At 48.0% G+C, this 20,059-nt stretch overlaps 1 protein-coding gene across 1 annotated transcript in view; it reads left to right on the top strand.

The window, feature by feature from the left end:
* Positions 1-20,059, top strand: part of GAP43 (growth associated protein 43) — a 57,635-nt gene that overhangs the window by 24,542 nt on the left and 13,034 nt on the right. The window contains exon 2 of the mRNA XM_018571670.1: positions 898-1,450. Within this exon, the coding sequence (XP_018427172.1) occupies positions 898-1,450 (553 nt within the window). The remainder of the gene's footprint in view (positions 1-897; positions 1,451-20,059) is intronic.

Genomic DNA, 20,059 nt, shown 5'->3' with positions numbered 1-20,059 from the left:
GGTTACGATTACTTCTGCCCAGAGTAGTAATGCATTGATACGAGTATTGGTGCCGATACTGGGCATTTTCACAAATACTACATGCCGATACGTGCACTTTTCCTTTTTTAACTGAAGTGGCTGCCTGAGGGGCCGCGCTTGCCGGGGACCTCGGCAGCCTTCCTGTGAACCACGGCACCTGTTTCAGTGCCAACCACACATATTCTCCTCCTTCCCCACCATGCAGCACTGCTTACAGTGCAGAGTCTACCTGCGAGATTCTTCGGACCCCTGGTGAGACCCCTCACAGCCCACCTGAGACCCCGTATGGCCCTCCTGAGACACACACAGCCCACCTGAGACCCTGCACAGCCCTCCTGAGACCTCACACAGCCCTCCTTAGACCCCGTATAGCCCTCCTGAGATACACACAGCCCATCTGAGACCCTGCACAGCCCTCCTGAGACCTCACACAGCCCTCCTGAGACCCCGTATGGCCCTCCTGAGACACACACAGCCCTCCTAAAATACCGCACAGCCTTCCTGAGACCACGCACAGTCCTTTTGGGCCCCGCACGGCCCACCTGAGAACCCGCACAGCCCACCTAAGAATCCCGGATGTCTTCTTTTAAAAAGTTGCATTTGCTGTATACTGTTGCATGTCAGGAATGTATTCAGACTTGTAATGTTACCGAAATGGCCACTGTAGTTTTCTCCCTTTATATTTCATACTGTTGCTCTGTATCAGTTATGTCTGTCACACCTAACTACCACAACCTAACTTCCTAACACTGGCTTGGCAACATATATACGCTATTTGGTGCTGGTGTTGTAGAAAATATGTTTGTTTTCAAAAATTGTAAGGTATTTATTTAAGAAGTCTGATAGAAAATATTACAAGTCCTCTTCTTTTACCAGGTGGAGAAGAAAGAGGATGCTGACCAAAAAATCGAACAAGATGCAAACAAACCAGAGGACAAAGCTCATAAAGCCGCTACCAAAATCCAGGCCAGCTTCCGCGGACACATAATCCGGAAAAAACTCAAGGGGGACAAGAAAGACGAGACTTCTGGAGAGGTGATGGAGAACCACAAAGAGGAAGCCAAGGAGGATGCAGAAAAAACAGAGAACGAGGCCCCCAAAACAGAGGAACCCACCAGCGATGGACCTTTGTCTGAAGAGGGCAAGAAGAAGGCCAAGAGCTCTTCGGAAGACAAAAAGCCAGAAGGGGGTTCAGAGGGGGAAGCCAAAAACACAGAGAAGTCCACTTCGGAAGAGAAGCACGCGCCCGCGGAGTCAGAGGGCACCGTGAAGGGTACCAGTGAAAACTCCTCGGGAGGTGACTCCAACCAAGCAAAGGATGAGTCCAAACAAGCCAATGTGCCTGCCGCTAGCCCAGTAGCTGCTCCGGCAAAAGAGGAGCCCAAACAGGAGAAGGTGGAGAGCAGTCAAGATGAGGAAAAGAAAGGAGGTAAATTTAACATGTTGGCTATAGAACTGTATTTTGGGTCTAAGGGTTGACCTGGAGGGCTTGCTACTGGTAATATTTGTTACATGGGTTAAAGTGCACCTGTCCTTTCCCTAAGCATGCAAGTATAGTTCTACAATATATCACCAAATGTTTGTGAACACCTGACCATCACACATACGCACATACTATATGGCCAAATGATTGAGTTCAACCGTTTTCAGTGAAGGGTGCTGTTAATGCTGCAGCGTTCAAAGACATTTAGATAGTTGTGCTCTTCCCATCCTGTGGTAACAGTTTGAGGAAAGTCCTTTTTTGTTTTAGCGTGACTGTCTCCTGTGTACAACGCCAGCTATATAAAGACATGGTGATGAGTTTGGCATATTATTATTATTATTATTATAGAGGATTTATATAGCGCCAACAGTCTGCGTAGCGCTTTACAATTTAAGGAAGAGGGCTTACAATGTCAAGGAGAGGGGCCAGTGATAAATGAGGAGGTAGCTGTGTGGGGATGAATTGTTTGAGAACGTGATGGTTCAGTGGTTAGGTTGAGGTGGGATAGGTTTCCCTGAAGAGATGAGTCTTAAGGGATCGCCTAAAGACAGTCGGAGTAGGAGATAGTTGGACAGGTTGGGGTAAAGGGTTCCAGAGGGAGAGACTCTAGAGCAGTCCTGGAGGCGAGCATGGGAGGAGTTGACGAGGGAGCTGGAAAGCAGAAGGTTTTTGGAAGAGCGGAGAGGACGGTTAGGGTGATACTTTGAGACAAGGTTTGAGATACAGCCGGGGTGAATTGCTTTGCAAGTCATTGTTAATATTTTGAATTTTATCCTTTGGGCTATTGGAAGCCAGTGTAGGGATTGGCAGAGGGGGTGGGGGATGGAAGCCAGTGGAGGGATTGGCAGGGGGCGGTTGCAGAGACTGAGCGGTTGGTTAGATGGATGAGTCTAGCAGCAGCATTCATGATAGACTGAAGGGGGAGGAGCCTGTGTAGTGGAAGGCCAATGAGGAGGGAGTTGCAATAGTCAAGACGAGAGATAACAAGTGAGTGGCTGAGTAGTTTTGCGGTTTCATTGGTGAGGAAGGGGCGTATTTTGGAGATGTTGCAAAGGCGAAGGCGGCAGGATTTGGATAGTGTTTGGATGTGGGGCAGAAAGGTGAGGTCCGAGGCATATGGGAATTCAAGTGGCCTACAGAGCCTTGACCTCAACCCTTATAAACACCCTTGGGATGAGTGGGAAGGCTGACTGAAAGCCAAGTCTTCTTCTCCAACATCAGTACCTGATCCCACAAAATGGTCGAATGGACACAAATTCCTACAGATACCCTCCAAATTTTGTGAAAAGCCTTCCCAGAGGAGTGGAGGCTGTTATAGCCCCAAAGTTGGGACCAACTCCCCAATAGCAAAGCCAATTCCTATGGCTTCGGAATGGGATGTCCAATGAACTCATTTAGTAGGGTGGTCAGGTGTCCACAAACGTTTGGCCTTATAATGTATATTTTATAGATTCTCTAAAGAATATAAAAAAGACAGGTAAGGACCACCGGTGAAAAGTAGGTAGTGTAGTATATTTGGAAGTGATGAAGAACAAAGTGGTAAGGAATACTGCTAAATTTGGCCTTTACTAACATCTAGATGGTTGCTAGGGTCAAAGAGGAAATGGTTACAACAACGTGGGCTTGTGGAAAACATCTTGGTCTCCCTTCTATGGTTGCACTCAATGCTGATGGGGAGTGCCCAGAAATGAACAATGGGAGTAGAGGTATGCTGGTGTGGATATACTAATAAGAGAAGAAAAACACTGAAGAGAGCAGTGCAAAGATATCTGTCAGAAAAATAACATGAGTTGTGCATCAAAACAAAAAGTTCTGCAAGGTCTAACAGTGTGTTTCTTTAAAACTAGCCACAGGCTGAGTTGAAAAGTCTGTCCTCTGCCAGCATGCCGCAGAGAAGGATTCTGTGTGTAAGCAGTGGTCTCTCTGCTAAGGTTCGATGAACCCACAGTTGAGTCAGACCATTAGCTCTTCAATCAGCAAAGCTCATTCCTCCTTCTGATTGGAGACATCTAGCTATAGTGGGACAAGTCAGACCTCTGCAGATAGACCATTGCTTCCACAGATAGTGCAAGGGTCTTTCTCTGCCACATGCTGGCCGGGGACAGGCTCTTCTACTTAGACCGTGGCTGGTTTTAAAGAAAACAAACTAATACATTGCACACCCTTTGCTTTGATGCGCTTGGAAAGTTAGGCTTTGAATGCCAGAAATGATTGAGCCCTCATCTGCCTCTGCCTCCTGGAGCTCCTATGTGCTGTTCTGAGCGACATCTTCAAGGTTTCTATTCTCAGATTCTGATACGAGTCTTTAGCGCTGGTCCACACTGATTAAAACTTAAAGGAGAACTATGGGGTCAGGGCTTTTCCCCATAGTTCTCCTTAGGGTAACGGGAGGACACAAACTAGCGTCCTCCCGTTAGCCTAAGCTCAGTATACCGCGAGCTACAGCTTGCGGTATACTGAGACGCCGCAGCCGGAGCGGATCCCGACATCGATGTCGAGATCCGCCCAGCTGCGTGCCCGCCCCCTCCCCCGTCCCTTCCGCCAGTCAGCGCTGGTGGATCGGAGCGGGGGGAATCCAGCCCCTCCCCTGTCACTGCAGAGAGCCGTGACAGGATCGAGAGGTGATCGAACGCCGATATATGTTCGCTCACCTCCCGATCTACTGAGCCGACCTGTGACAGTCTCATTGTCACAGGTCGGCTAGAACTATGAGGTGAGTGAAAAGCACTCACCTCATAGTTCTCCTCTAAGAGCCGTATGGGCACATCCATGGGCCAGCACACCCTTGACATTGCCCCACAATCATCAAAGTCACCCTGATGGAGGAAGCTGGCGTTTACTACATAGAGATATGAGTCTGTCCCTGCACAGCCTGGCTTTGGCACTGCTTAAAAGGCAGAAGGACCTCTCAGCTACCACCATCGCATATCTCATATGTACGTATCTGTCTTCATCCAGCACGGCTCAGCCTCTAATTAATAGTTTATTGGCTCCGGGATCGTCATTGCTAAATCCGAAGGTAACTGGCGCTCCTCCAGTGCCAAGGCTTGGCGTTCAGCTGCCAAAATCAGTCATAAAATGTGGTCAGCTTAAGGACATTGTAAATAATTGAGGTTTACATCGAGGAACCATTAAAAGGCCAATAAACCTAAAATAGAATCCTTTCCATGGTGAGTAAGTCTAACACAGGCATGTGCGCGCGCATTTTCCCTCCAGTTATTTCTCTCCGGGGCCTTCCATGTGTATATTTTTGCACCTTTCTTGTGTGTTTTATTGTGTGAATGGGGACGAACATTCTGAATATATGACCTTCCTCTGGCTTCATCTTGCTAAGAGAAATATCAGCTGTTGCAAAATAATTATTTTAAGGGTGCTGTAAGGAGCATGATCGCGGAATTCTTAGTTTATAGCAGTGATCCCTAGCAGTCTAATGTTCCAAGTCTCCAATGACTCCAGTCAGGGCCGGATTTCCCACAAGGCCAACCGAGGCCCGGCCTTGGGGCAGCAGGGAGTAGAGGGGCAGCAGGGAGTAGAGGGGCAGCAGGGGTGTGGAATTCCTATCCCCCGACGCCCGGGACATGCAGTTGTTTTTTACATTTAGCCCTGCATTAGGCAAGCAGAGCTAAATGTACAGCGGGGAAGCCGCCGCTTGTTTTGTACATGTGATCTCAGTGATGTTGCCAAGATCACTTGTATGCAGCCTGCAGGTCTGCCATTCCCCAGTGAGGGGTAGTGGGGTAGGGGGGCGCATTGAGAAACCTGGCCTTGGGGCAGCAGAGAGACTCAATCTGGCCCTGACTCCAGTACTATGTCGACAGTTTCTGACTATCTCCTGTAGTATGTCTGCAATCTTTGACCATCTCTTGTAGCATTACATTCACTGAATATTATGTGCGGCCCTTTGGTGATGTCAGTATTGAGCAAATCCAGTCGCTTTTTATGTTTTTTTTTTTACAGTTTCTGTTTTTCTTAAACCTGTATTGAAGCTGCCAGTTTACTTCCCAGTTTCAACTTCACCATCAAGTAGATCCTAGTGGTCGGTGGAGTTGATGGGTGGCAGATGGTTTCTTTTTGGCAATCATTAGCTCAATGCTCAGTGTATGGAAAGTGGTTAACATTGGCTGAAAATTGTCATGTGTATGGTCAGCTTTAGGGATAGGTGATAATTGGGGTGAGGGGTGGGGCAGGATGCAGTATATATTGTATGTATATAATATACACTGAGTGGCCAGATTATTATGACCACCTGACGTTTGTAGGCAAATTAGCTATAATTTGGCGCTGAAGTTGCTAGAGGGCTGTGAGGGTTGAAAGTTTTGCCCTCAACTGCACGCCACCAACTGTCTCAGGGCAGGAAGGCATGGCACCAACATACTAGTATAGTTAGTTAGTAAATACATATGTAATATGATAGGACAGTAACAATTCCAGGACACGCAGAGAGCCAATTGAGGAAGAATCAGAAGAACCCTTATTTATAGGGCTGAGATATTTCCTGTCATCCTGGAGAACTGTAGCATTTTGGGTATGTCTGTCGGATTACTGGTAGCGGGAGGTCCTTCCATGATTAATTCCTCCGTAAATCTGCCCCACGCTCCTCAAACGAAGCAGGTTTAATTTTCCGTCTGGAGTAAGTGGCTTCCGGGAGGAAAGTGACCTGATTCTCTGCTTGCCAGACGAGACCCGCTACTTAGGGCATGTCAACTCGATTTAGCCAACGAATAGATCATATCAATATGTGACCGTTGGGGAAGCCGAACCCCGGGCTGGAAATCTGTATTTAAGGTCAACCTAAAATCTATACAAACACTCAACAATTCCAAATCCACTCTAACCTAATGTGTCATGTTCTCTGCCGTAATATTATAATGAGGACAGCACTTCTAGGTTACCTCCAGCTCTGGTTTTAGAGTGGATCCATGTGTGGGCAATTCTATTGATTAGCTGCCTCTGTCTGAATAGCCAATCAGCAACACTTCCTGCATGCAGATCCCTCTGTGCCACCCCTGAGCACAGAGAGGGATCTGCATGCAGGAAAAAATAAAAAGTTTGTGGACATCAGCAGTTCTAGGTTTCCTCCAACTCTTGTTCCAGAATGGATTCATGTGTGACCAATTCTACTGATTGCCTGCCTCTTTCTGAGTAGCCAATCAGCAACACTGTGCCACCCCTGAGCACCAAACCAGATCTGTTGGTTGTCCACATCACTGTCAGCCAGCCATAACCCAGCGAAGGGCCGGACAGGGACAGCCAAAGGGACAGATGTGGCCCACAAGCCATAAAATGCCCGAGTCCGCTGTATAATAAACTGGCAGGTGGTCCTTTGGACTCCATTACCATTTCATCAAGAGAACCTGTCTGCACAAGGGCAGATCAGCTGGTTCACCCAAACATATTTTTGGAACACATCATCCCATCCACGGCAGCTTTAGACCTGCCCATCTCTACTATCACTCACAAGTAAAAGAAACAAACTCCAGCCTATAATATCCCAAGGTGATTGTCAGATGATCCCATGCTTCCTGTTCATTTTGTGTTTGGCTCTCATGAGGTACATTACAGTAAAACAGGCAACATTTATTTTCTCTCTCTACCAGTACACACCAGCACTCTGATTTCTAACTCCTGACATAAAGCTGCCGCAAACCCCGTTACAGTAAAAGGCATTTCAGCGGCGTTTCTTGCTTTTCTTGCCTTACTCCGCAGTGATAATTCAATATGAACGCAGCGTTGCCTACTTTAAATTATTTGTGGTGTAAAAGGTAGACGGGTCGCTTTCACAACGAACGAGGACACAGGAGGGATTTTTGTTTATTGTGACATATTTCCTACCGAATGATTCTTCTCTGTTCCCGGCGCCGTGCTGTTCCTAAGTACAGCGCTTTCGCGTCTGTCTCTCACCTCATTCTTTCATCGAGCGGCGAATAGGCGCTGTGAATTTATAGGAGAACATTTCCTGCCTCATCAATTTTTGGAGCTCAGACAAAAGAATTGTATACAGTGTCAGAGAAGACACATTAATATGCATGATAAATATATTTCAGCTCCTAATACGCCACATGCAGATATTTAAATGGAGGCAATCTTTTACAGAAAGCTTGGAGGAAGCATTTCCTAGTCAGGGTATGGTAAGAGGTAATAGGATTATTTGTTAGGGTGCTAGTTACATAGTAGGTGAGGTGGAATAAGGATACAGGTCCATCTGTAACGGGAGTATGCTAGTTTGTGTCCTCCCATTACCCTAAGGAGAACTATGGGGAAAAGCCCTGACCCCATAGTTCTGATTTAATGATATTATGAGGCATAGCCATTGGGGACACACATTGTTCCATCCCTGAAAAGTCTGCATCCTGAATGGAAAGTTCACCCTAGAATTACTCTATGAACAGCCATATAACCCATGTACCTTGTTAAATGCACAGCACCATGTCTGACTTCTGTCCTCACTTTGTTGTCCATTGATTACATAGTTACATAGTATTTGAGGTTGAATAAAGACATACCGGTAAGTCCATCCTATTGTGTGTGTGCATTTATGGGTGAGCTGGTTTGTGCGTGTGTATGAATCCATGTGAGATTTTGCTCTTAAGAGTACCTGTATGTTACGGTCTCTAAGGAAATCGTCCAGGAGCTTCTTGAATGATTCCACACTTTTAGCTGAAATCACTGCCTGTGGCAGCAAGTTCCAGACCCTAACCGCTCTAACTGAGAAGAACGCATTGCACCCCGTGTGCTGAAATGTTTTCTCCACCAATTTTTGGTGGTGGCCTCTAGTAGCTGGTCGCTCACGCACCCAAAGGTGGATTAACAGCACTAGAATAAAGCCAGCAGCTGGTACTGATTTCTCAGGCATAGGATTTCAGCGCTTTTTTCCCAGAAATTGGGGTCACCTGCCCAAATTCAGTCACGGTCGAAACGCGAGACATTGGGCTCGTCCAGGGCCTCTCGCAATGAACAAAGCTAGAATCATACCCCTAGACCAACAAGCTGAAAGCTGCTTGGCTTAGAAATTAATGCATTGGGCAATGGCCAAGCCATTCAATGATGAGCCAACCACCATAAATCACAATGTTATAAGCCATGACCATTGCTGCCAAAACCCGGGATCGAACCAGGGACCTTTAGAGCTGAATGACACCATGAGTTGAATAGTGTCACTGGTAAATGGCCGGCCGTTTCCAATGCTGATTGGTGGACAACCAAATTGTGGATGGAAGCTGAGCTCCAGCCTTCCCTTCAGTCTTATGTCTGACCTCTGTCCTTCCCTTCAGTCTTATATCTCACCTACATCCTTCCCTTCAGTCTTATGTCGGACCTCTGTCCTTCCCTTCAGTCTTATGTCGGACCTCTGTCCTTCCCTTCAGTCTTATATCTCACCTCCGGCCTTCCCTTCAGTCTTCTATCTGACCTCTGGCCTTCCCTTCAGTCTTTTATATGACCTCCATCCTTCCCTTCAGTCTTATCTCTGACCTCCGTCCTTCCCTTCTGTCTGACCTCTGTCCATCCCTTCAGTCTTCTATCTCACCTCCGACCTTCCCTTCAGTCTTCTATCTCACCTCCGACCTTCCCTTCAGTCTTCTATCTGACCTCCGTCCTCCCCTTCAGTCTTCTATCTGACCTCCGTCCTTCACCTCAGTCTTCTATCTCACCTCCGGCCTTCTCTTCAGTCTTCTATCTGACCTCTGGCCTTCCCTTCAGTCTTGTATATGACCTCCATCCTTCCCTTCAGTCTTATCTCCTTCAGTCTTATATCTCACCTCCGGCCTTCCCTTCAGTCTTCTATCTGACCTCTGGCCTTCCCTTCAGTCTTTTATATGACCTCCATCCTTCCCTTCAGTCTTATCTCTGACCTCCGTCCTTCCCTTCTGTCTGACCTCTGTCCATCCCTTCAGTCTTCTATCTCACCTCCGACCTTCCCTTCAGTCTTCTATCTCACCTCCGACCTTCCCTTCAGTCTTCTATCTCACCTCGGACCTTCCCTTCAGTCTTCTATCTCACCTCCGACCTTCCCTTCAGTCTTCTATCTCACCTCCGTCCTCCCCTTCAGTCTTCTATCTGACCTCCGTCCTTCCCCTCAGTCTTCTATCTCACCTCCGACCTTCCCTTCAGTCTTGCAGAGCTGTACCGGCTCCTCTCCTGGACTGCAATTGCTTCCTCTGATTTCACTGCACACTGAGAGCTTCTCACAAAGGGACACTGAAACCTCAAGGTAGACAGGACCAGAGATTGGAATGATGGCAGAGAGAGCTCACTGTCGTTGAATCAAAGACATCTAATAAACCAGGAGCTGACCCACCCTACAGGTTCCACCAATAACTATAAAATTGCTTTCAAAAGGACTGTCCCTTTATTAATTCAAGCGGACCTCTTCGTATATTTTCATTTCCGCTCAATGTACAGCAAAAGCTTATTCTTCCACCTTTGATCATTACCTAAACAATAGGTAATGTCCCCCTATATGACCAACAAGAATGGAACTAGACTTTTCAGTATCTGCATGAATAAATCCCTGACAGGTCACAATATACAGCAACAGTAAGTATTCAAAGAGCTCCACCGTAATATCATTCAAGCCATTCTTGACCTCTAGTCCAAGGACTTTGCCTAGGTTGAGATGGTGTCATCAGTCTGCTGCAGGCAGGAGGAAGCATTTCCTCAGTCTCCCCTCCCCAAGTGATCAGTCTGTTGCAGGCAGGAGGTAGGATTTCCTCAGTCTCTCCTCCCCCAGTGATCAGTCTGTTGCAGGCAGGAGGAAGCATTTCCTCAGTCTCTCCTCCCCCAGTGATCAGTCTGCTGCAGGTAGCAGAAAGCATTCCCCCAGTCTCCCCTCCCCCAGTGATCAGTACGCTGCAGGCAGGAGGAAGCATTTCCTCAGTCTCCCCTCTCTCAGTGATCAGTTTGCTGCAGGCAGGAGGAAGCATTTCCTCAGTCCTCCCTCCACTAGTCATCAAACTGCAACATTGTAGCTTTGTAGCAAATCACAAGGTGAAAGGCTGAGCTGTGTCAGACATTTGTGAACACAACCAAGATTTATTTCTTTCAAAGTGAAAACTTGACCTTAAATAATAAAAAACCTGCCCCATTGTCCGTAGAATGGAAAAAAATGGAAAAGGTTCATATAAATTGTTTCTATTATAAAAGAAAACACAAATCTTCCACCTCATTCTGATCCCATTATTTCTCGCTCTGCAAAAATGAAAAAAAAACCATTTCTTTTTAATGGCTCAGAACAGCCGAGGAATAAAAGCAGCATTTAGCGCCGTTGCTCCCGAGGCGCGTCGCTATTTTCGTCAGCAGAAAAGTACGGGGACCGAATATAGCCAGGAAGGGCTGATAACATGGAAAGGAATCATTAATCAACGACGGAATGAATAATTACTGTTATTTTTACAAGAGAAACACGCACAATTCAAGTCGAGCCGTCGGTGAAGTCTTTAACATTCCCATTGTTTCATCAGGGGCCTCCGATTCGCCGACATGTCACTGAATAATGAGGAGAAAGGGGTACGAGTACGAGGGGAAAAAGATATTAGTCATACAAATCGAAATTCTGCAGTTCTTTCAAGTGTTTTTGGTCATGTGACTGTCAGGTTTGAAGTGATGTGACTAAAGGGCCGCTTAGGGCCCATACAGACCCATTGTGCCCATCTGCTGAGGTCCCAAGTGTCACAAGTCAAGCTGATTCTCAACTGGTGGTTCAACCACCATGTGGTCTCCTCTCCTTGTTCCAGGACCAGGAGGTACAGGTGTCACCGGATTTCAGCTGCTGGTTGATATAGCAGCTTTATAGCCAGTCCCCGTCCAGTCTGCCAATCAACCTCACTATTTAGCTGTTCTCAGGCTAACACATATTGCCTAAGAAGTAGGTTAATTTCCTAGCCCAAGGCTCCAGGTCGTGGTAGTCCCTGTCGCCCCCATCCCTTTGCTCATTTTGTCTTCTATTTTGCCTACCCTTGTCCGTTGCCTGCCCTGACCTTTGGCCTGTCCTCATTTCTGAAGTTGCCCGTGTACCACCATCTGGTTCTATTCCTGCTCAACTGCCATCTGCACTGATGAGTCTGAGTGATGAACTTTCCTACCTGGAAAGTCCATCACTCCTTGTGGGCTGCTCTGGTGGTGTGTGCTTGGACTCTGCACCTTGACCATTTTGTGGATTCATACCATCTCTAAACATGAAAATAGCACAGAGAGTCCACTATCCAGTTTTTTTGGGGCCCTTTAACACCTCTTTTCTTGCATTAAGGCAGCCCCTCCTGGCCCAGGACTCCAGGTCATGGTAGTCCCTGTGCATCCCCATCCCTTTGATCATTTTCTCTTCTATTTTGTCTATACTTGTTTTCTGCCTGCCCTGACCTTTGGCCTGTCCTCATTTCTGAAGTTGCCCATGCACCACCATCTGGTTCTATTCCTGCTCAACTGCCATCTGCACCGATGTGTCCGAGTGATGGACTTTCCTACCAGGAAAGTCCATCACTCCTTGCGGGCTGCGCTGGTGAGGATCTGGTGGCGTGTGCTTGGACTCTGCACCTTGGCCCTTATTAGGGCTCACACTTGCTCTAAACATGCAGATAGGACAGAGGGTCCACTATCCAGTTTTTTGGGGGGTCCTTTAACATCTATTTTCTTGCATTAAAGCATCCCCTTCCCTTTGAAAGTGCCCCTAAATCTGAATTCTGGGAAGATATAAAAGAATCAGAGAAGATATTAGTCATATAAATCGAAGTTCTGCAGATCTTTCAAGTATTTTTGGTCATGTGACTCAGTTTTATAGCTGTCAGGTTTGAAGTGATGTGACTAAAGGGCCACTTAGGGCCCGTACAGTCCCATTGTGTCCATCTGCTGAAGTCCCAAGTGTCACAGGTCAAGCTGATCTGCAACTGGTGGTTCTACCAGCATGTGGTCTCTCCTACCATGCTACAGACTGCCTTGTTTCATGACCGGGAGGTATAGGTGTCAACCAGATTTCAGCTGCTGGTTGATATAGCAGCTACATAGCCAGTCCCCGTCTAGCCTGTCAATCAACCTCACTGTTTTGCTGTGCTCAAGCCATCACTTAGTGCCTGAGAAGTAGGTCCATTTCTTAGCCCAAGACTCCAGGTCATGGTAGTCCCTGTGCATCCCCATCCCTTTGCTCATTTTGTCTTCTATGTTGCCTACCCTTGTTCACTGCCTGCCCTGACCTTTGGCTTGTCCTCATTTCTGAAGTTGCCCGTGCACCACCATCTGCTTCTATTCCTGCTCAACTGCCATCTGCACCGATGTGTCCGAGTGATGGACTTTCCTACCTGGAGGACAGATGCATTTATAATTAAGTTTTGCAGCACATATTATAGAAAGCTATGGTTCTACTTGAAGGCAGGTTTGCATTGAGGGCAGAGTTTTGGTTATCAGAGAAGAGATGGCAGATTAATGGTGCACAATGTCTCAGCTCAGTGGCTTCAAATGGGGTGACACCCTCAGAGGGGGGTGACACCAAAATAACTAACAGTCATTTTGGTGTCACCCCCTCTGAAAAGTCGAACACTCGGTCATGGACCGAGCACCCGACAGCTGCATGAGAAAGCATACGTTATACCTGAACGTCCCCTCCTCTCTATGCCTGCTTCCATAACTGAGATCGCCAATGGCGCGTGACGGCGTTACGCACGTGCTTGATGATGTCCCAGGGGGCGCGCCGGGTGACACCATCTTAGGGACACATCTGTCTCAGCTGCCTCAGTAAATCGCTGCCTGGGCTCTGTAATAGAAAACCTTCCGCACAATCTGGTTGTGCAATCTTCTTTACCAACAACTATGTGGTGCAAGAGCCGACCTGACTTGAATAGAATGGACGATTGGGGCCTTTGCATTACATTGTACCATCAGATTGTAACCTGGGTGGCCGTTTTCCCTCTGTGAATGTCGGCCTGCAAAAATATTTGGTCAGTAACCCATTTCTGCTGCTATACATTCACCAGCATCCTGGTCTGGTGTGTTCGCGGCTGTTATTGGGTTTGTATTCTGAAGGTTTCTGTACCTGCATTCAGTTTTACCACAATTTAAATTCAGCCATAGAAGTCCCTTCTGGTGTCACTCCGCACTTATCTATTACCTATATATGGAAACAAGACAGTATAACCATACATGATAATGCATCATATTATAGAGCTATGTATTCCAAACTGCATACAGCTGTTTTAGGGCCCAGTCACACCATCAAGAGTGCGTTCGGCAATCCGGAACGCACTGGAATGCAACCCGGCCGGCTCACTTTGTTTTGGGGCGGAAGGGGGAGTTGCGGTGCGTTAAACTCAATGGTATCACAGCCGCGCCCCCCCACCCGCGGTGCGATAGCCGGAACCGGAACGATTGGCACATTTTTTGCAGATCGCACTGGACCGGAATGCAGACATATGCCATGCCTTTGGGTGCCGGCGATTGCACCCAAGTGGGGGGCATTCCAGTGCGCCAGCCGGGTTGCGTTCCAGTGCGTTCCAGAGGCCAAATGCACTGGAACGCACTCTTGATGGTGTGACAGGGCCCTTAGGCTTTTTGGCCATCATCAGTGCAGTGATAGAAATATATGTGGGCCGGCTTTTGGGAGGAGGTATGCAAAATCAAAATTCCTCCAGGATGTCAGTCTGGAGGAGTGGGTGCTCCTAGATAGGCTTCACTTGCATGCAGACCTAGGTAACGTCCACATGTGATGCTGAACCTCCATGATTGAAAGAACTGAAGTCCAATGAATGAAGCGGGAGGGCCAGGGACAGTCAAGCTGGGGAGGAAAGATGATGCTGTGTGCCCTCCAGCCAGGAAATGAGGCGGGCTCTAGTTGACTTGCTGCAGCTTCCAATGCACATTGTAAGAAGCTCACAGTGTGCAATGCAATCTGGCACGCCCCCTGCTGAGTCAGACCTATAGCTGTGCAATCAGGAAAACTGTTACTACTTCTTGATTGGAGAAATCTGACTCACACATATACTGGAGGGGAATAAGCTTTTCTACTGAGGTTGTGGCTTAAACAAAAATGTAATGGCCCATTTACATGAATGGCATGCATGGCGGCAACGTGAGCTACAATGGTGCCTTCATTGTGAATGGCACCCCAACGCATTGTACAGTAGAGCACAATGCAATGCAGCTCACCTTAAAGGAGAACTATGAGGTGAGTGCTTTTCACTCACCTCATAGTTCTAGCCGACCTGTGACAATGAGACTGTCACAGGTCGGCTCAGTAGATCGGGAGGTGAGCGAACACATACCGGCGTTCGCTCACTTCGCGATCCCGTCACGGCAGAGAGCCGTGACAGGGGAGGGGCTGGGTTCCCCCCTCCCCGCTCCGATCCACCAGCGCTGACTGGTGGAACAGACGGGGGAAGGGGCGGGTACAGCTGGCTCTGCCTCTAGATAGGCAGAGCCAGCTGTCACTCACGCCGCTGGGCGGATCCAGACATAATTGTCGGGATCCGCTTCAGCTGCGGTGTCTCAGTATACCGCGAGCTGTAGCTGTAGCTCGCGGTATACTGAGCTTAGGGTAACGGGAGGACGCTAGTTTGTGTCCTCCCGTTACCCTAAGGAGAACTATGGGGAAAAGCCCTAACCCCATAGTTCTCCTTTAATGCAATCTATGCAAGCACAGGTTGACACATCCCATAACACTTGTCAATGGGTGTGAGCAGTAACACACCTCAACGGAACCCTTACGTTTACTGGGCCCTAAGACTTTGCACACTTTTTGTTTCAATGCACCTGGAATGTATTTGGCTTCTCTAAACTGAAATTTCAATGAGGCTTTAGGTTCCTTTTTAGCCTTCACCTCATCTTCACCTCCTTCAGGGCTTGATATCGGCTCATCTATCGATCGCGAAAGTCCACAGACGTTATTGGATCTCTAGGATCGTGTGTAATGATGATTCACTTGTCCAGCCATTATCCACTTAACTGTGATTAACACGTCTCGGCTATTGATGGCACTTCAGCAATCAATCCTCATAATGGTGAACTCTTAACTCCTTTACCGCTATGTACACCGAGTCATCATTTCGTTTAGCACGATTTCATTATTACCACAACACCAGTGCAAATATTGATCCGTTCCTGGTCACTGGATTAAATAACACCCCGCGGTGCGCAGCTACAATAGATCCTCTTACCACATACTAATCTATACATTGAAGGGCTCATGGCCATGGACACTTGTAGTGAAGTCTGGAGATTTAGCTTAGGATGGAGCCAGGGGCGTAACTAGAAATCACAGGGCCCCATAGCAAAATTTTGTATGGGGCCCCCGTGATTTCTAGTTATAACCCTTGCAGAGCTCACTCAAGATCCCACCTGAGGGTGACCCTGCAGAGCCCACCATAGACTCTCTATAGTGGGCTCTGCAGGGTCACCCTCAGGTGGGCTGGTTGCACTCCTTACCTCCTCAGTCGACCGGCCCGCCTCCTTCTTCGTCACCGGACCCCGCCTCCTCCCCTGCTGCCGAGCACCGGCCCTGCCTCCTCCACTGCCGGTGACGTCAGAGGTTCGCGAGTTGATGATGTTGACAGAATACCGGGTCCAGCCTGCTCCACCGCCGCTGCTGGCTCTCATTGACCCTGGAGCCGTAAAATGACAGCTCTGCTCGCGAATGTCAACACGGGGCCGGTGCGAGTCGTGACGGCTGGTTACAGGGGTCTGCTGGCAGCAAAATGCTTCAACCGCATAAATAAAAGCTGATTGTTGTAAGCATCCCTGGCCGTCTTATATGGTTTGCCCCAACCCCGATATCTCTCAATTTGCTGGACAGCTTGGCCTGCATGTAAACGTGGAAAAAAACATATAAAAGGAATTAATATACTAAACACTAACATTACAGGTATTAACCTCATACAGCTATCCAAATACATTATACTTCCCTATAGCGGGCCTTTGAGTTAAGTTGCGGCCTGCGTGGGCAAGGCACACGTTCACTTTGAATTGTGTGCCCTTCAGTAGCCCTGCAATTACGGCACTTCGGGCCAAGAGCAGCCATCAAAGTATTGCCAGTATGACAAAGTGTATATAATCCCATCTGTGAGTTTCCTCAGTTCTGTCTGCTGGAGATAATTGCAGTTAGAGCGCTCGTGTTACCGCCTTCCTTAACTGCTGTGCGGTTCCTGGGAAAGGAGCCACCGATAGCTACAGTGAGTTGGCAGGAGCTGGTGTGTTGTCAGACTGCCTGTCAAAGCCTAGATGTAACAGAAATATGGAGGCTGACAGTGCTTGCTTTTTAAAGGTGCAGATTTCAGGACTGTCAGCCTGAACCTGGCTTTACTATATAATGAGATAGCGACCTGGAACAAGCCTGCAAGCATTGATTGAGACTTCTCTGGCTTTGCAGGCTGCGTTCTTGTTCCATGTTACTATTTAAGGAAAGTTGCAGGCAGGAGGAAGCGATCAATCTGTACATTTGCTGCAATCCTTGTCAAGCATTTGTGAACACAGCCAGGAACTGCACAGGTAGCAGGACTTGCATGACTTTGTTATCTCTAAGCCAGCATCTTAGTTTACGAAGCAGTGGATGACCCTAGATCAGAGGTGCCCATTAGGCCGATCGCGATTTACCAGTCGATCGTAAAGCAAACACTGTTAGATAGTGATCGGCTCACTGACCTGTGCTCCCTCCCGCGGTGCTAGTGCAGCTGAATGTTGCAGATGCTGCAGACAGGAAGGGGCGGGACCCCGTTTGCCGCGTCAGACACATTTCGCCCGCACTATCACCAGTGCGTGCCGGGACGGCGGGGCGCCCCAGTCTGTAGCTTTGGACACACTAGCACCGCTGGAGGACAGGGCAGCTCATGTGAGAGAAGAGCTGGGAAGCTGCTGCAGTGCAGGTAAGGAAAGGCAGCCAGGGGGGAGAGAGAGAGAGAGAGAGAGAGAGAGAGAGAAGAGACAGCCAGGGGAGAGAGACAGGGGAGAGAGCGAGAAGAGAGAGCGAGAGAGAAAAGAGACAGCAGAGAAAGAAAAACAGGGGAGAGAGCGAGGAGAGAGTGAGAGAGAAGAGACAGCCAGAGGAGAGAGAAGATACAGCCAAGAGAGAGAGCGAGCCAGAGGAGAGAGAGAAGAGAGAGACAGGGGAGAGAGAGAAGAGACAGCAGAGAAAGAAAGACAGGGGAGAGAGTGAGAGAGAAGAGACAGCCAGAGGAGAGAGAGAAGAGACAGCCAGGGGAGAGAGAAGAGACAGCAGAGAAAGAAAGACAGGGGAGAGAGCGAGGAGAGAGCGAGGAGAGAAGAGACAGCCAGAGGAGAGAGAAGAGACAGCCAAGAGAGAGAGAGCGCGAGAGGAGAGAGAAAAGATAGGACAAAGAGAGAGACAGGGAAGAGAGTGAGGAGAAAGAGAGAGAGAAGAGACATGAGTGAGAGAGAAGAGACAGAGGAGAGAACAAGGAGAGAGAAAAGAGACAGCCAGAGGAGAGTGAGAAGAGACAGCCGAGAGGAGAGAGAAAGAGACAGGAGAATGAGTGAGGAGAGAGAGCGCTAGAGAGAGAGAGGCAGTAGTCCCAGTAACAATTTTAATGTGCTTGATTTTTAAAATAAAGGTGTTTTTTCATTGGTAGATCTCATTGAGCTTGTCATTTGAAAAGTAGATCTCAAGACAATAAAATTGCGGGCGCCCCTGCCCGAGATGATGCCTGAACAAAGATGGCTCTGTCCCTCTGTAAAACAAAGGAGATGAAGGCATTGTCTGGCTGAGTACTGTTACCTCTGTGAGAGGTAATACATACCAGTAAGTATTAGGCTGGCCCTGTGAGCTGAATGAGAAAAAACACTTGACTCCCCCATCAAACTGGGCTGTTGTATTTTAACAGCGGTAGATGCCATCTGGTCCGCCCATTGAGCAAAATCTCACCAGCTTATGGCCAGTTTACACCTGCACACCTTACATATCTGATGCTAGGTCCACTTTAAGGGAGATGTTGGCTATAGCTTTGAAAGGGCAGTTTACTTTAGCAGGGCTTCTAGCGAGCTTCACCGGTGTTCTAAAAATGCTTATAATTTACAATAGGGTATTCATTGTCAATAGAGTGACTGCAGAACCTTTTGTACCGAATATTAGAAGTGATTCATCTGCCCTCATACTGAGCAGGCCCTGTACAACATCACACTCTTCCGTGTCATACAGTTCATACTTTTCACTCCTTACGATTGGCGTGTTCACAAATGAGATCCTTTGTTATCAGTCTCCGGCACCCTGCCCTCGCTAAGCCCTTCATCCTTTAAGATTGGTCTTTCAGGTCCATATTTCTTTCCAGATGAAATTGTTTCCCACCGTGTAGATCAGAGGCTTTTAATATACTCTAGCACCCTATGTAGATGTGTAAATTGGATTTGCTAAATTGCTTTAATTGGTGAGAAGTATATTGAAAGACCCGTCGGGTCACTGCAGGATGGGGGGATACAGTTGGAAAAGATTTTATCGGCTGATTATGTGTATAGTTCTTCATGATTGAAAGACTTTGGACTTTTGCCCTGCGAGCTCCACCATTCTATTAATCCAACGTAACACAATCTCGGGGGAAACAGGGGGAGCATTCAGAAAGAGGACAAATGGATTAAAGTGAACAGCCAATAGAATGTGAGGAGTCTCATGTTACAACTTACATGTCACGATTAGGACACTGCAGCACCAGGAGTCGTAAACTCTGGGTTTTGGGGAGCGTTATATAGGGACTGACTTAGGAATGGGCAGGAATGTGGGTCTCTGAAGATGCAGGGACAGTGTGACCGCACAACAAACGCAGGTGTGCCCGAGTCGCAGGATCTAAGGAGCCACCTGGTCTTCCCCAGAGCCACTGATGGTGTGGATGTTGAGCTGCAAGGCAGCTCCCAGGTTACGGCTCTCTGACACACCGGTGCAGGCACAGTGCAAGCGAGTACTCAGGGGCCACAGCACAGGGAACAAGACACAGGGTGCACACAGGATACAAGATACCGAAAACAGGCACTAGAGGGAAGACACAGGGAACATGCGTGGCACAGGGAGCAGGACACAGAAGGGAATACACCACAGGTGTACCCACAGAGGAAAGGGATACCCAGGAACAGCAGAGGGGAACGCACAAGAGAAAGGAGGGGGATGCACACTAACCGCAGGAGGCAACCACAAACAGAGCAGGGAGCAATGCTGTGGAGGGAACACACAGCCACAGCAAACAAAGAGATACACAGACAGAAAACAGAGGGAACGAAAGAGCGCAGCAGGAAGGGAACACTGAAATCAACAAGACTAAACAAAGACACAGAATGCAAGGTATACTCAAGCAGCAATACCACAGAAAACAGAAGGATCCGGCTACTAGCGTGGAGACATGTTGCTCGAACGCTAAAGCACAGTTGCACAAACCTTATAACACCTAGGTTCACGGCGGACTGACAGGAAACCGAGCAGCTCGGACAGGATGCAAAACCCGGGGCCGGATCAAAGTACAAGGAACTGTGACATTACAAAGCTAACACTAGGTTAAGTATACTTATTTTCAGCTGAGTCCAATGAGATTTGAAAATTACAGTCGCATGGTTAAAAATAAAGCTCCTTAGCCTGGCGTTGACGCTTAG

This window comes from Nanorana parkeri, unplaced genomic scaffold, assembly GCF_000935625.1.
Source record: "Nanorana parkeri isolate BGI_ZX_2015 unplaced genomic scaffold, ASM93562v1 scaffold1806, whole genome shotgun sequence".
NCBI lineage: Eukaryota > Metazoa > Chordata > Amphibia > Anura > Dicroglossidae > Nanorana > Nanorana parkeri.
This window is presented reverse-complemented; position numbering and strand designations above follow the sequence as displayed.